This window comes from Chanodichthys erythropterus, chromosome 10 (genome assembly GCF_024489055.1).
Source record: "Chanodichthys erythropterus isolate Z2021 chromosome 10, ASM2448905v1, whole genome shotgun sequence".
In the NCBI taxonomy this organism is placed as follows: Eukaryota; Metazoa; Chordata; class Actinopteri; order Cypriniformes; family Xenocyprididae; genus Chanodichthys; species Chanodichthys erythropterus.
The window spans coordinates 41494546-41509757 of NC_090230.1; the positions used below are offsets into that span (position 1 = coordinate 41494546).

The 15212-nt window shown below is 38.8% G+C and overlaps 1 protein-coding gene across 13 annotated transcripts in view; it reads left to right on the top strand.

The window, feature by feature from the left end:
* The window catches only part of cux1a (cut-like homeobox 1a), a 135508-nt gene that overhangs the window by 104836 nt on the left and 15460 nt on the right, over window positions 1–15212 (top strand). For 8 of the 13 annotated variants that reach the window (XM_067397779.1, XM_067397788.1, XM_067397776.1 and 5 more), the window contains 8 exons: window positions 604–700; window positions 3957–4685; window positions 7737–7817; window positions 8955–9056; window positions 11118–11204; window positions 12084–12547; window positions 12991–13323; window positions 13602–13761. In XM_067397779.1, the coding sequence (XP_067253880.1) occupies window positions 604–700; window positions 3957–4685; window positions 7737–7817; window positions 8955–9056; window positions 11118–11204; window positions 12084–12547; window positions 12991–13323; window positions 13602–13761 (2053 nt within the window). The remainder of the gene's footprint in view (window positions 1–603; window positions 701–3956; window positions 4686–7736; window positions 7818–8954; window positions 9057–11117; window positions 11205–12083; window positions 12548–12990; window positions 13324–13601; window positions 13762–15212) is intronic. The other 5 variants (XM_067397783.1, XM_067397784.1, XM_067397782.1 and 2 more) reach the window with 3 other exon arrangements.

Sequence of the window (15212 nt, forward strand, 5' to 3'; positions counted from 1 at the left end):
CCCTTAATTTCCTCAATTTTAAATTTTCTTCCCTTGTTTATTTCCTTCCTTTCTTTCCTTTCCATAACTTTCCTTTTTTTATTCCTTCCTTCCTTCCTTCCTTCCTTCCTTCCTTCCTTCCTTCCTTCCTTCCTTCCTTCCTTCCTTCCTTCCTTCCTTCCTTCCTTCCTTCCTTCCTTCCTTCCTTCCTTCCTTCCTTCCTTCCTTCCTTCCTTCCTTCCTTCCTTCCTTCCTTCCTTCCTTCCTTCCTTCCTTCCTTCCTACCTACCTACCTACCTACCTACCTACCTACCTACCTACCTACCTACCTACCTACCCATAACTTTCCTTGTTTCTTTATGCCTTCATTTCCCTTCTTCCTTATTTCCTTCCTTTCTCACTTCCTTTCTTTTCCTTTCTGTTTTCTTCCTTCCTTCTTCACTTCTTTTCTAAAAATTTACATTTGTTTATTTTTTTTGTTCTTTTCTTCCTTACTTCCCTTACGAACAAATTTCCTTTTGTTTTTGTTCCTTCAATTGGTGCCACCTTTTTACTTCCTTCCTCACTTCCTTTTTGTTTCCTTCCTGTGTTTTTTTTCTTTACCTCATTCATCCTTCATTTTAGGACTTGTCCAAACCTTTGGAGATGTTGCTGACAGGGAAAGACCATAGCCAGCTGTCAGAGAGCACTTTGAAACGACTGGCCAACAGTGACTTCAGTGGTGAGTTTCCACGTTGTCCAGCCTCTTCCGAGGAACATTACATTCTAGTTGCTGGGAAACTGCAAATCTGCAGCTTACACACAGCAATTTTTGGTGATTTATTGATTTTTTTTTTTTTTTTTTCTTCTACCAAATCTAACTTCACCTGAAATCCAGTACGATGTGCAACATGACCCTAATAAAACTTTCAGAACTTTAGCTGAATGATTTTATTTAGCCGCAAGAGAAAAAACGAATAAATATCGTAACAGATCATACTGATAGTGACGAGTTAGGTTTGGAGGCACCCGTGTTGTTAAGGTCAGTTCATCCTTTTCTAGAGGCAGCAAAATATTAGGTTTTGGCTTGTAGGAGATCAGGTCACCTGGGGCTTGCATAAATCCTGAACAGCTAGCGGAGACCAATGTGATAATTAGGCCTTATTTCCCTTTTCCTGCCCTTTCGACTACGCTCTGTATGTGTGAGGTTGAAAATGTCATTACAGAACACCTCTAGACACCCCTATGGAGATCATACATTTAATTTGCGTTTTAAATGTGACTTTCTATCACAAATTTTGCATTTTTAAACATGGCATTCACTGCTGACGGCAAAGACAGAGAATCATGTGTGATTGTAACATGTATCTGTCTCTAACGACCAACAGAATTCTATTGCACTGGATATTGATTTTGCCACCATTGTATAAAGTGATGGTATTGTTATGGAAGTGCACACAGCAGAGGTTTTTTGTCATGGCAAAAAGGATAACCGTACTGACACCCACAATCCCTTGCAGTGAGCAGTCCCCACAGCATGAGCAGGTAGCCCACGCACAGTTGCCTGGCCTGATATCTCTGGACATGCCTGCTAGTCTACAGACCTCAGAGGAGATCAGTGTTAAACGTCAGCCTGTGGCACATGCGCACATATACACCACAGATTTCCTTGAAGCATGCAGAGCAAGTGTTTCTTTAAAAAGGTGGAAACAGATACAGCCGTGGTTTGAATCTGGCCTTCTATGTGTTTCAATCCAATTACTGCTCTAAATGATTTCCTGTCCCATTTCCATAAAAAGTGGCTGAAAGTCAAGAACTACGATAACAAAATGTTCTTTATGTACAGTGACCGTGACCAAAATTAAATTTCAACTTTAATCAATTTTTTAATATTTCTTATCCATTTATTAAGTATCCATGTAATTAGTGAATGTACAGTCAGTTGGCCAATATCCCAAAATAAAGCCCTTCTAGAAGATACAAAATCACCTTGCCAGGATTTTACTTTGCATTTATCTCTTAAATATATTTAATATCAGTCTAAAACAGTATCCATTAGGGGTGTATAGGTACACAGAAGTCATATTTGGTACGTACCTCAGTTTTATGGTCACGGTTAGGAAAAATGTTCACACTTTAATTTAGGGTCCAATTCTTACTATTAACTACCTAACTATGACTTTTGCCTCAATAAACCTCTAATTACTGCTTCTTAATAGTTAATAATGTAGTTGTTAAGTTTAGGTATTGAGTAGGATTAAGGGATGTAGAATGTGGTTAAATAGAATAAAGCATTAATATCTGCTTTATAAGTACTAAAATACAGCCAATATCCTAGTAATAAGCAAGCTAATAAGCAACTATATTCATAGTAAGTACTGGACCCTAAACTAAAGTGTTACCAGACAACCAAACAAATCCACAATGCTAGGTTTCTTTTTATTAATTTTGAACAGACAGTAGTGCAAATCACAGTTTCTTTCACTTAGCGGCATTTAGTCCCCTAGTTGGTACAGTACAGCCTAGTGTATTAAGCACTAAGCAGTTTTTTTTTTTTTTTTTCAATTAGCTATAAAACTAAAAAGCATCTTGTGTTAAAAAAATTCAAAATAAATAGAATAATGAAAAATAATAACTTGTGCATTAGAAGTGTAACAATTTGCTCCACTTAATCTATATTTAAGCATTCAAAGCTTAAAGGGTTAGTTCACTCAAAAAAGAAAATTATGTCATTAATGACTCACCCTCATGTCGTTCCAAACCCGTAAGACCTCCGTTCATCTTCGGAACACAAATTAAGATATTTTAGATTTAGTCCGAGAGCTTTCTGTTCCTCCATTGAAAGTGTTTGTACGGTATACTGTCCCTGTCCAGAAAGGTAATAAAAACATCATCAAAGTAGTCCATGTGACATCAGAGGGTCAGTTAGAAGTTTTTGAAGCATCGAAAATACATTTTGGTCCAAAAATAACAAAAACTACGACTTTATTCAGCATTGTCTTTTCTTCTGGAATCCTTTCCATTGAATTGATTCCACTGAATCCTTTCATCTGTCGGCGTTGGTAATGCACTTTTACGTCGTTGTTTTTGGCGATTAGGACATCCGCAACATGCACACTTAGGCACCATTTTAAAAAATAGCTTGAATACAGCGTGCACCTCCCTCAGACTGTAAACGAAGCTCGGGCGCACCGGATAACACTTCAGCAGCGTCTTACATCAGCAGCGTCACTGCGGAGTCGTGAACCCTGATGAACAACAGACCCGGAAGAGAAGACAATGCTGAATAAAGTCGTAGATTTTGTTATTTTTGGACCAAAATGTATTTTCGATGCTTCAAAAACTTCTAACTAACCCACTGATGTCACATGGACTACTTTGATGACAGTATACCGTACATACATTTTCAATGGAGGGACAGAAAGCTCTTGGACTAAATCTAAAATATCTTAAACTGTGTTCCGAAGATGAACGGAGGAGGTCTTATGGGTTTGGAACGACATGAGTCATTAATGACATAATTTTCATTTTTGGGTGAACTAACCCTTTAAGCCCAACCCTCCTATACTTAATTTTCTGCGTTCCGCTCCGAATGACTTGAGTGCGTAAAAAAATTTAAAAGTCAACAAAGGTAGTGCGCATGCGTTGAATGTGTCTTTCTGGTTTTATGGACAAAAGAGAATGTGAGCGAGCCTTTCAAAGTATTCTCCTTTGTCCATAAGTGCAGAAAGATGCATTCGACGCATGCGCACTACCTTTGTATGTGCCGTTGCTCTTCTGCTCTTTTTCCTGTTGTGGTGGCTAGCAAACAGTGTTGTATCACCACGCGCGCCCCCTTCTGGATTGGAGTGTGGATGGCCTGTGACTGACTGTATTTGTCGTCTAAACTGTATGAACCAAACCATGACGTCCGGACCGTACGGTTCAGGAGGAATACATGTATTGTTACACCCCTAGTATCCATGATTTTTCTCGTCACACTTTGGTTTATTTTACAGGAGCATTGGGGCGGAAAAATAAAGAAACTACAGTGGAAAACCCTCAGCGTCTTCCTGCCACTCCAGTCACTACCACACTCCAGGGGTCTCCTCCTCCCCCTTCCCCTCAGCTTTTGATGAGGACGGGCACCGCTACCTCCGAATCCGCTGCCAGTGCCAATGGTACCCACCCTTTTTCCCCCACGGGCATCGGGCCAGACTTCTTTACCCCCGGCATGGCCAGCGTGGGCGCCACGTTTCCCCCACTGGCTGGAAAAATGGCACTCAACTCTCTTCTTCAGAGGCAGCTCATGCAAACCATCTACACCAAAGCCCTCCAGGACCCTTCTCCAAGTTCTGTGCTGTTCGGGCCGCCCCATTACGCTACAACCAACTCTCTCTCCAGCCCCCTACCCCCTCAGTCAGCGGGCAGCCCAGAGGTTAACGGCATGGCGCCGTCCCCCAGCCAGTCGGAGGGCGCGGGCAGCACGTCGGAAGGGGAGGAAATGGACACGGCTGAGATCGCCCGACAGGTCAAGGAGCAGCTGATCAAACACAACATCGGCCAGCGTGTGTTCGGCCATTATGTTCTGGGTCTGTCCCAAGGCTCTGTCAGTGAGATTCTGGCTCGGCCCAAACCCTGGAGCAAGTTAACCATCCGTGGCAAAGAGCCGTTTCACAAGATGAAGCACTTCCTGTCTGATGAGCAGAACATCCTGGCGCTGAGGAGCATCCAGGGCAGGCAGAGAGGTCAGTAACAGAGCTTGAGGAAAAGACTTAACCTTGTTATCTCAGATGATCTCCCAACGCACGTTTATTTTCAAACATTATGCATGTGATTAAAATGTGCTCAGTAACAGCATGGTCATTTCTCTCATATGTAAGCAACCTAAACATGGGCACACAAATGTTAGCAGTCTCACGGAGCACATATTCCTTTAAAGAGTCAAATTGGATACTTTAAATAGTCAGATGTGTGCAATAACGAGAGGGCAGTGCTTTGCGATTGCTGTGATCCAACTGTACTACCCCTTATGAAAGCTTGTTTCTGCCTCAGAGTAAAAAAAAGAAAAAAAATACAATAGGTAATTGTGAGCTAAAATTGAAAGACTCAAAGTAACACTGTGAGAACTAAAATTTGTGAGGTGAAGTGGCAGTTAAGATGAGGTCACATTTCTGGCATATAACAATTACAATTATGAGATAAAATGTTGCAATTGTGAGAGATGAAGTTGTGTTTTTGAGGTGTGAAGTTGTAGTTGTGAGGTATAAAGTCTCATTTGTGAGGTATAAAGTCATATTTATGAGATATAAAGTTGAAATTATTAGATAGGGAATTGTGTTTTTGAGGTATGAAGTCTTATTTGTGAGCTATTATAAAGTCACAGTTGTGAGGTATGAAGTCTCATTTGTGAGGTATAAATTAATTTATGAGATATTAAATTGCAATTGTGAAGTAAAAAAGTTGCATTTTTTTGTGGTAAAATGTACATTTTTGAAGTAGTAAGTCATATTTGTGAGGTATAAAGTCACAATTATGAGAAATGTAGTCAAATTTCTGAAAAAAAAAAAGTGTATTTGTGAGGTAAAAACTTGTGTATGTGAGGTATAAAGTCATGAGATAAAATTGCATTTATGAGGTAGGAAGTCGTATTTTTGAGGTAAAAGTTGCATTTTTGAGGTATGAAGTCATTTGTGAGATAAAATCACAATTATGAGAAATTAAAGTTGTGAGGTAAAAAATTAACATTTGTGCGGTAAATAATATCACATTTGTGCAATATAAAATTGCACTTGTGAGATATGAAGACACATTTGTGAGGTATAAAGTTTCAATAATGAGAAATAAAGTTCCAATTGGGAGGTATGAAGTCGTAGTTAGGTAAAAAGTTGCACTTTAGATGTAAAAAAAAAAGTGCATTTAGGTTTAAAGTTTCAATTATGAGAAAAGGTTGCATTTGTAAGGTAAAAAGTCACATTTGTGAGGCATAAAGTGTCAATTGTGATGTATAAAGTCACAATTGTGAAGCATGAGGTCACAATTAGCTTTTTTCTTTTCTTTTTTTTTTACTGTAGGTGAAAGCAGGCTTCCATGATTCCCTTTAAGCTAAACCTAACCCTTTCCTCCACAACGGAATGGTGCAAATAACCTTTAAAATTGAGAGACTTCAGATAACTACATGAAGCCCATAAACACTAGATACTAGATTCTGACGGAAATGCTAGCAGTACTCAGTTGGCACAGGCGGCGTGTTGATTAGAGCTAAACTTCAGGAGTCTACCCTTTCTTTCATTTCGGTCTCAGCCTACGGGTGAAGAGGAAGTTCAGAGCGGTTTGCAAGCGTTATGTTTTGCCTCAAGTCTGTGCTTCACAGCTAGAGCGAACAAATCAAGGCCGAGCCCAGCGTGAGTGAGAGTACTTGCATATGAGGGCAGTTGGCTGCGAATCCTTGAAGCCGTGTTGAGCCGAGTCTAAGTTTGTTCAGTCTAGCTGTGAGGCAGTAGTTTTGAAACAGAGCCGGAGCTGAAAAAGGCTGACTGTGCTGCCCGTGCGTCTGCACACCGGATTGGAACGTCTTCAAGGGAGTCTGGTCTGGCTGTCTGCCTCCATAGCGTCGGCTTGTGGTCTCCCATGGGAGTAGGAACTTTGTAAAAACCTTAAAACCTATTCATTCACATCAAAGACCTGGGGCTAAAGGAGCACATTAACGTTGAAATAATCACTCGAGGGAGTTCTGCAGGGTGCAGGTGGCTTTCTTTGAGGTCAGACTAGGTCGATTTGTGTTTAAGCTTAACAAACTACCATTCAAAGGATATTTACACTTATCAGTCCATGTAAAGGTATTACTTTGGATTAGAATTACTAAGTGTTTCCAAAACTGACTGTGAAGACATTCTGACATCCATATAAGATCAGGGCTCAACAATAAGGATTTTTTTTCATCACATTTTAAATCCTTCAGAAAACGATTTAGGTTTTTTTCTTTCTGCTTTTCAGTGAAATATATTTTAATTTCATTATAATTTGACATTTAATACATTTTTACCCCAAAATTAAATTAAAAAAAATATATAGTATATGTAAATTAAAAATATATGGAATATATTAATATTATTTTGAAAATGAAAGTAACCCCGAAAAATGTAAAGTTTTTTATATTTTATCCATTCTTATTGTTTGTGTTTGTAATGTCTATTTTTATTTTTGTTTGTAAATATTTGAATTGTAATGGTTGGAAATATGGAGCTGCCAACTACTATATTTATATTTTGTATTTAAATTAAAAATAATATATAAAATATATTTTTCTGAAAAGCAGAAAAAATGTGAGTTATTTATTTAATATTAAACAATAAAAATATAAATATAGTGGTAAAGATTTCTGAAGATTTCTTTACCATAGGAAAAATATATTTAGTTTTTTAATCTGCAGTAAGAGCTTGAAATTATAGCACAACTCTGAAAGCTATGGATTTATGCACACACTTTTGTTGAAAAATTTTGCTGGTGTAAATCTTTGATTTGATAAAAACTAGTCGTTCCAGCAAATACAACAAAACTTAATCTATGTTAGCAAATGTTAGCTAAATAATCATAGTGACATCTAAATCAACAGAATTCAAATGCTGCAACACTAGACTGATAGGACAGGTGACATTTCTATCAACAGGCCTAAAAAAAAAAAAAAATCTCTCATATTTGGGTCATTCTTATTGTTGAGCCCTGGAGATGATTGGACAGCAGAAGTTTAGGGCTTGGTCTTACTTTATTTCTATCTTCCGCCACTTGTTTTCCAACAGAGAACCCAGGCCAGAACCTGAACAGAGTGTTTCAGGATGTTCCGAAGCGAAGAACCGGCTCGGAAGGCTCCACGCGGCCAGGTCTGTCTCACGCCTTCCCTCTCGTGTTACGGGTTTCTGGAGTGTCAGATCCGCTGTGTCTGTATGTTTTTGTTGTGCTGGTCTGTTTCTTCTCAATCTCTGGCCTGGAATCTGTTGCAAAACAAGTGAGTGAGACAGACAGGGCTGGAAGAAATGTTAAAAAAAAGATCTCAATCCGTCTTTCTAAAGACAGCTGTTTACAATAAATGCTACACCTTTGACTTCATAGATTAGTTTCAAACTGTGGAAAAAACTTTGTGTGAGTGTTATCAAGTCTAAACCAATGTAACTTTCCATCATGGAGGTCCTTCAAAAGTCTGTCCTGTTATTTTGTGGTCAGCTTGTGTGTTTATATATGTGTGTGTGGCAGAATCCTTCAGGCAGATCCACAGTGCCACCACATTACAACTGGTGGTTGAGTCTCCCCTAGGGCGGCGCTGTGGGTGGCTAGTCTGTGTGTGTGTGTGTGTGTGTGTGTGTGTGTGTGTGTGAGAGAGAGAGGGCGAGAGAGCATTACTTCCACCTCACACACACGTCCAGCTGCTCTCATCACACACCAGTGACTCTGACCTTGCCCCGCTGCCCACTGCTCATTGGGCAGTTCTCTCTGCCACTTTTTCCCTCTTTCTTTATATATATTTATTATTATTGCGCCGACCCGTCTGATGATACTTCCATACAAGCTCTTTTGTTTCTCATGGACTTTGTCCAAATCTCACCGACTCTTTGTTCTGTGGACTTGTGGAGGACAGGAAAAGGTTTCAGTCCTTTCACAGGAAGTGCTGCTGTAGCCAGGGGCAGAGCAGGTGCTGATACACACAGTATTATAGACAAGCAAACGATTGCTAATGGTTTTTTAGTTCTGTGTCGTTGAGTTTGGTTGCAGGATTGCATTTCCATAAAATAAAAAAGTGCCAGCCTTATTTTAGCATACCGCATAGATTGTTGTTAAAGTAAGCTTGCGTTTGCATCAGTTTAATCTTGCAGTGCAGAAATAGTACAGAGCATAGCAATATTTGTTGGCGTTTTCAATTTAAAAGATTGTATATTGTGCTCCATTTCAAAACAAAACAGATCTATATGTTGTTACACACGATGTCTCATGCACGACTACGTGTCCTTCTCGTGTCTTCTCAGGTAACATCACCACGCGGATCCGCACACCTGAGACCGGCTCCGATGAAGCAATCAAGTCCATCTTGGAGCAGGCCAAGAGAGAGTTACAGGTGCAGAAAGCAGGTGAGTCTTTTTCTGCCATCAGGAAAATGAGGATCAAGGCATTCGCACGTGTTTTCCACTTACCCACAATCAGTTAAGTCACTTCATGTAAGATAGGACTCACTGTTGTCACCTGAATACGATCATTTTTTCATTCACTTTTTCTAAATGAGCCAGTAAGTTTTCTGTTGTAAAATTGATTGTGGCTTCGTCATACTAAAATAGTACACTACTGTTCAAAAGGTTAGGGTAGGTAAGATTTTTTCTTGAAAGAAATTTTATTAAACAAGGATGCATTAAATTGATCAGAAGTAATTAGTAAAGTCATTTCTAATTCTACAAAAGACTGAATGCTGCTCTTTTGAACTTTTTAATCATCAAAGAATCATGAAAAGAAATGTCACGGTTTCTAACAAACTTTTTTGAAACGTTGATATGTTTCTTGAGCACCAAATTAGCATATTAGAATGATTTCTGAAGGATCATGTGACACTGAAAATTCTGATTTGCCATCAGAGGAGTAAATGGCATTACTTTAAATTGTATTAATATTTTGCAATATTACAGTTTTTACTGTATTTTTGATAAATGCAGCATTGTTGAGAGAATGGAAGCTTGTTTCCCCCACTAAATAAAAAAAGAAAAAGGTAATTGTGACTTTTTAATCTCACAATTCTGACATTTCCTCTCACAATTACGAATTAGAAATTCAGAATTGCGTGATATAAACTTGCAATTACATCTCATAAAGTTCAGTTTATATCTCGCAATTCCGACTTTTTTTTTTATAAACTCTTAATTCAGAGAAAAATCTTTTTTCCCTCATAATTGGACATTAATAACACACAATTGCGAGTTAATATCTCACAATTCTGACATTTCCTCTCACAATTACGAATTAGAAATTCAGAATTGCGTGATATAAACTTGCAATTACATCTCATAAAGTTCAGTTTATATCTCGCAATTCTGACTTTTTTTTTATAAACTCTTAATTCAGAGAAAAATCTTTTTTCCCTCATAATTGGACATTAATAACACACAATTGCGAGTTAATATCTCACAATTCTGACTTTATCTCACAATTTTGACTTTAAATCACGCAATTCTGACTTTATAACTCGCAATTCTGACTTTAAATCACACAATTCTGACTTTATAACTCGCAATTCTGACTTTAAATCACGCAATTCTGACTTTATAACTCGCAATTCTGACTTTAAATCACGCAATTCTGACTTTATAACTCGCAATTCTGATTTTAAATCACACAATTCTGACTTTATAACTGCAATTCTGACTTTAAATCACGCAATTCTGACTTTATAACTCGCAATTCTGACTCTAAATCATGCAATTCTGACTTTATAACTCGCAATTCTGACTTTAAATCACGTAATTCTGACTTTATAACTCGCAATTCTGACTTTAAATCACGCAATTCTGACTTTATAACTCGCAATTCTGATTTTTAATCACGCAATTCTGACTTTATAACTGCAATTCTGACTTTAAATCACGCAATTCTGACTTTATAACTCGCAATTCTGACTTTAAATCACGCAATTCTGACTTTATAACTCGCAATTCTGACTTTAAATCACGCAATTCTGACTTTATAACTCGCAGTTCTGACTTTAAATCACGCAATTCTGACTTTATAACTCGCAATTCTGACTTTATATCTTTATATATAAAATAAAAAAAGTCAGAATTGTGAGATATAAACTCGCAACTGTGAGAAAAAAAGTCTGAATTGTGAGATACAAAGTCGCAATTACTTTTATTTTTTATTTCATGGCAGAAACAAGCTTCCATATAAGAGACTTCATTAAAAAAAGAAAAAAAACACATTAAAAAATTCTTACCCACTTTTGAACAGCAATGTATGTTGGCTAAAACTGTAATTGCAATGTAGATTTTTCACAAAAACTGTCTGAAACAAATGATTATACAAGTCAATAACATACTTAGTCGTATCCTCCCTGTTTTGAGTGTTTAAAATTCCCACTTTTACCTTTTCCTGTCCAAGCTTGTGTAACGGAATTAAACTAACTGTCTCTTCCCCACCTGCCACTGCAGACGGCGTGGGGGAGAGGCAACGGCGATCAGGTTACCACAGAGGGTCGGGCAGCTATTTCCAAATATATGCACACAGTCTAAGACTTGGTGAGGTTTTGTGCTGTCTGTTGAAAGTTCCCCCCAGATTTTACCTCCACGCCAAGAGCGCTACTGCTTCCAATGAACTTCTCACTGTCATAAATCACTCTGAGTCATGGAGATTTATGACCGATGTATGTTTTATATATATACATCAATGAAAAACCCAGTGTATATACACATGTTGAGAAATCTTTTATGATCTAACTCAGAGAAAACAGACGTCTTTAACTTGATTATTTGAAACTCTTTACAGAGAGGTTCTTTTGCTATATTACATTTACGTTAAACTTACCAAATTTATTGTAAAATGAAATTGGTTAGCATAAGGCAGCAATCTCTTACTGGCGCCCTTTAAAGGAGTAGTTCATCCAAAATGAGAGTTCTGTCATCATTTATTCACTCTCAAGTCTTTCCAAACCAGTATGACTTTCATTCTTCTGTGGAACACAAAAGGAGATGTTTTTGAATGTTAACGCTGCTCTTTTCTATGCTATAGAAGTATAAGCTCAGTGGCTGTCTATATCCAAAAATGACATAAGAGTATAAGAAAACCCTAAGAGTAACATAACAGTAGTCTGTATAGCAAAATTGTACAAAAAGACCAACATTTTGTCATTTTATGGAACTCTTTTGTCCCTTTTGAAGCTTGACAGCTTGTGGTCACTTTATTCTTTCACTGACATAACATTCTTAAAAGTTTCTACTTTTGTTTTCCACAGAAGAAATTAAGTCATATGGGTTTGGAAAACATGAGGATGAGTATATAATGCCAGAATAGTTATTTTTGACAGTTTTTTTTTTTTGTTTTTTTTTGAGTAATAATATGGTGATTTATATAGGTAAAACAGATTGTGACCACTTACATGTTGTCTTCTATTCCTGCAGTTGAGAGTTCTCAGCCTCCGTCCTCCTCCAGCAACTCTGACGAAAACATTCGCTCCATCCTTGAGCAGGCTCGGAGGGAGATGGAGGCCCAACAGGTGGCTCTGGAGCCCGTATTGAAGGCCAGCTCTATGGCCCCGACTGATCTCTCGTTGCTGGGCTCCAAGCTCTTGGGTTCCCCACTCTCTACCCTCCCCTACACCCCTATTGCTCAGTCTCTGAAGAAGCCGTCCACCTCCCCTCTCCTGGACTTCCATGGTGGGGTGAAGAAGGAGATGGGTGAGGTGGCCGTCTCAGACGTGGGGCTGGACGGGGTGCCCAAGCTCGGACGCCTCTCTGAGAGTGGAGGTGGTGTAGGTGGGGGTTCTTGGAGAGAACACTGGTGGAGCACAGGTCTCTCTGAGCGCCGCGGAACTGGGCAGCCCTCTGTTAGTGAAGATGCCCACAGCCAAGAGGATAGCAAGGAGGTATAGTGCATTATTAGTAACTTTTTGATGCCACATATCCCCAAATATAATATACATACACACACTAACTTTTTGTCACACCTGCCAATGACCAGTGACTTAAGAAAATTTTATATGGCCATATGTATTTTTTACCAGCCATTAAACATAGATTAATCCTTATTAAAGTTACAAAAGTTATTCAGTCAAGAGCATTGAGAGATTGTTCTTTATCTTTTGTTGTTTGATTCAAATTTAAAAACATTCGGCAGCAGGAAAATTTAGCTGCTGTCACTTTTAGTTATTTTATAGAACATCTTTATTGCATACAGGGAGTACTATTTTATCCATAAGTTTTGTATGTAATGTATATTAGTCCAGTCAGAATAGTACCATACATGCACACTAGAATGCAGTTCCTTCATATGGCTAACCCCAACTCTGTTACTCTTTGCCCCCACCAGAAGCTCCCTCGGCTGGGCAGCACTGCGCCTGTGGCTCCTGCTTCCTCTATGGATTACTGGAAGGACTGGCCCAGCTCAGAGTCCCCGTACTCACAGAGTTCAGAGCTCAGTCTGCAGATGCCCAGCGGCAGTGAGACCCCTCAGAGCAGCCCACTCCCTTCCTCCTCGCCTTTACTGTCCCTCCCCAAAGTCGCCAAACCCGTGGTGCCCCCGCTCACCCCCGAGCAGTACGAGTACTACATGTACCAGGAAGTGGACACTGTCGATCTCACACAACAAGTCAAAGACAAACTAGCCAAGAATGGCATCTGCCAGCGGATCTTTGGCGAGAAGGTCAGTGATTTTCACATCAGATACACTTTCATCGATTACCCATCCGCCGTTCTGCTAAGAAATGTTTTGAGTGCTTGAGTCAGTTTCATTTTTATACTCCATGCAAATGTATCACTTTGTAATACCAGCTGCATCTTTCTTCTTATTGCATCATAAAATATCTTCATATTTGTTTCAGGGCTGTTTTTCTCTGAATCTCATGTACCGTGTCCCCTGTGTGTGTGTGTGTGTGTGTGTGTGTGTGTGTGTGTGTGTGTGTGTTTGTGTGCGGGTTGCAGGTGCTGGGCCTCTCTCAGGGGAGCGTGAGTGACATGCTCTCTAGGCCGAAGCACTGGAGCAAGCTCACACAGAAAGGAAGAGAGCCGTTTATACGCATGCAGTTATGGCTGAATGGCGAGCTGGGCCAGGCACTGATGCCAATGCCGGGACAGACTCAAGGTAACACCCTGACAATGTTTACCATCACACACTCTTTGGTTCTCAAGGCACCAAAGAAAAAGCTGTTTTCAATTTGGAGCTTCATTCAAATTGACCTGAAGAATACCAAAAATTTGAGTAGATCAGCGCAAACTCAGGATTAATGATAGTTCACAGAATCAAATCAAATCAAATCGTTGGTTTGAATTTTTTTTTAGTGTTTTTTTTTTTTTTATCTGATGGTTTTATCTTATGGTGAGCAAATGCGTTATTTATGCAGCTTTCATGCATTTACACATTTATTTATTTTTATGTTCCAAATTTGTTATGCTTCAGACATGTTGCATTGTTAGTACTGCATACATGTGAGAATGTGTTACACATCTGGAAAATAGTTAAAATCCTGAAAATAGTTAAAACTATTTTTCTTTACTTAGCTTCAACACGCATTATTTCATGCTCATATTGATAGAAGCAGAGAACCCGGAAGTTCTTGTGTGACCTCAGTATAGTTTCATCTATACAAAGAAACATAGTGGCTCAAGACGGATGTGAAAGAGCTTCTCGTTCTGATGTGGCTTTGGTTTCTTGGTTTCACTACTCACATCCTGAGCAGTCGTGAAAGCCACCATTCATTCGGCTTTCTTATCGTTTGGCATGGGTGTTTGAGAATGCAAAACTCTCCCTCCTATCGTTTTTTTTTCACCAATCACATCCTCTTCTCCTTGCCAAAATTAGATTACTCTCAAATACAGTATCTAGCTCTGAAAGTATCACAGAAAGAAAAGCAAACTGCCTGGTCTCTCATGTTGAGACCGCCCCTTTTTTGATGATCCAATCAATTCTGGATGGAAAAAAAAAAATAAAATTCTTGATAAATATCTTGTTTGAGTCAGAAATGTTTCATTTTGACTTTAATGAATGATTTATAATATGTCTCGGTTTAATACAGAGCACTCTGAGATACTTTTTTTTTTTTTTTTTTTTTTAAGAAAAACAACATTTCCTGAAAATGCTAATGGCTGCATTCCTTTAATGGTTTGACTAATACTGGTTTTAGCCTGGCTTGAATAAATAACCGAGGGCAAACCAAATCTCAGTGTAATACTTCAGTAGTTTAGCCAGCTGCACCTCACTCAGCCTTACGGTGGGAGAATTTAAATAACTCATGACTAAATGGATGCAGGATCATACTGTTGACCCACTTTTAGTGTGCAATCATTACCCTAGGATAACAGCGTTCTGTTGATCGATTTCAGATGTTTATTAAAGCTCTACGTAATCATTAGCGTTCATGTTTAGGGGCTTGTTCAAATCCCTAGTAACCCTTAGCATCACACTTTTGTGCTACAGACTTGAATGATAACTGAAACTGACTTTCCTAAGCTATCAGACTTATGGATGTGAAAATCTAGTTATTATTTTGCAGTTCAAGGCCTTTTTAAATCCCGTTATGCCGTTTATTAGCAGTC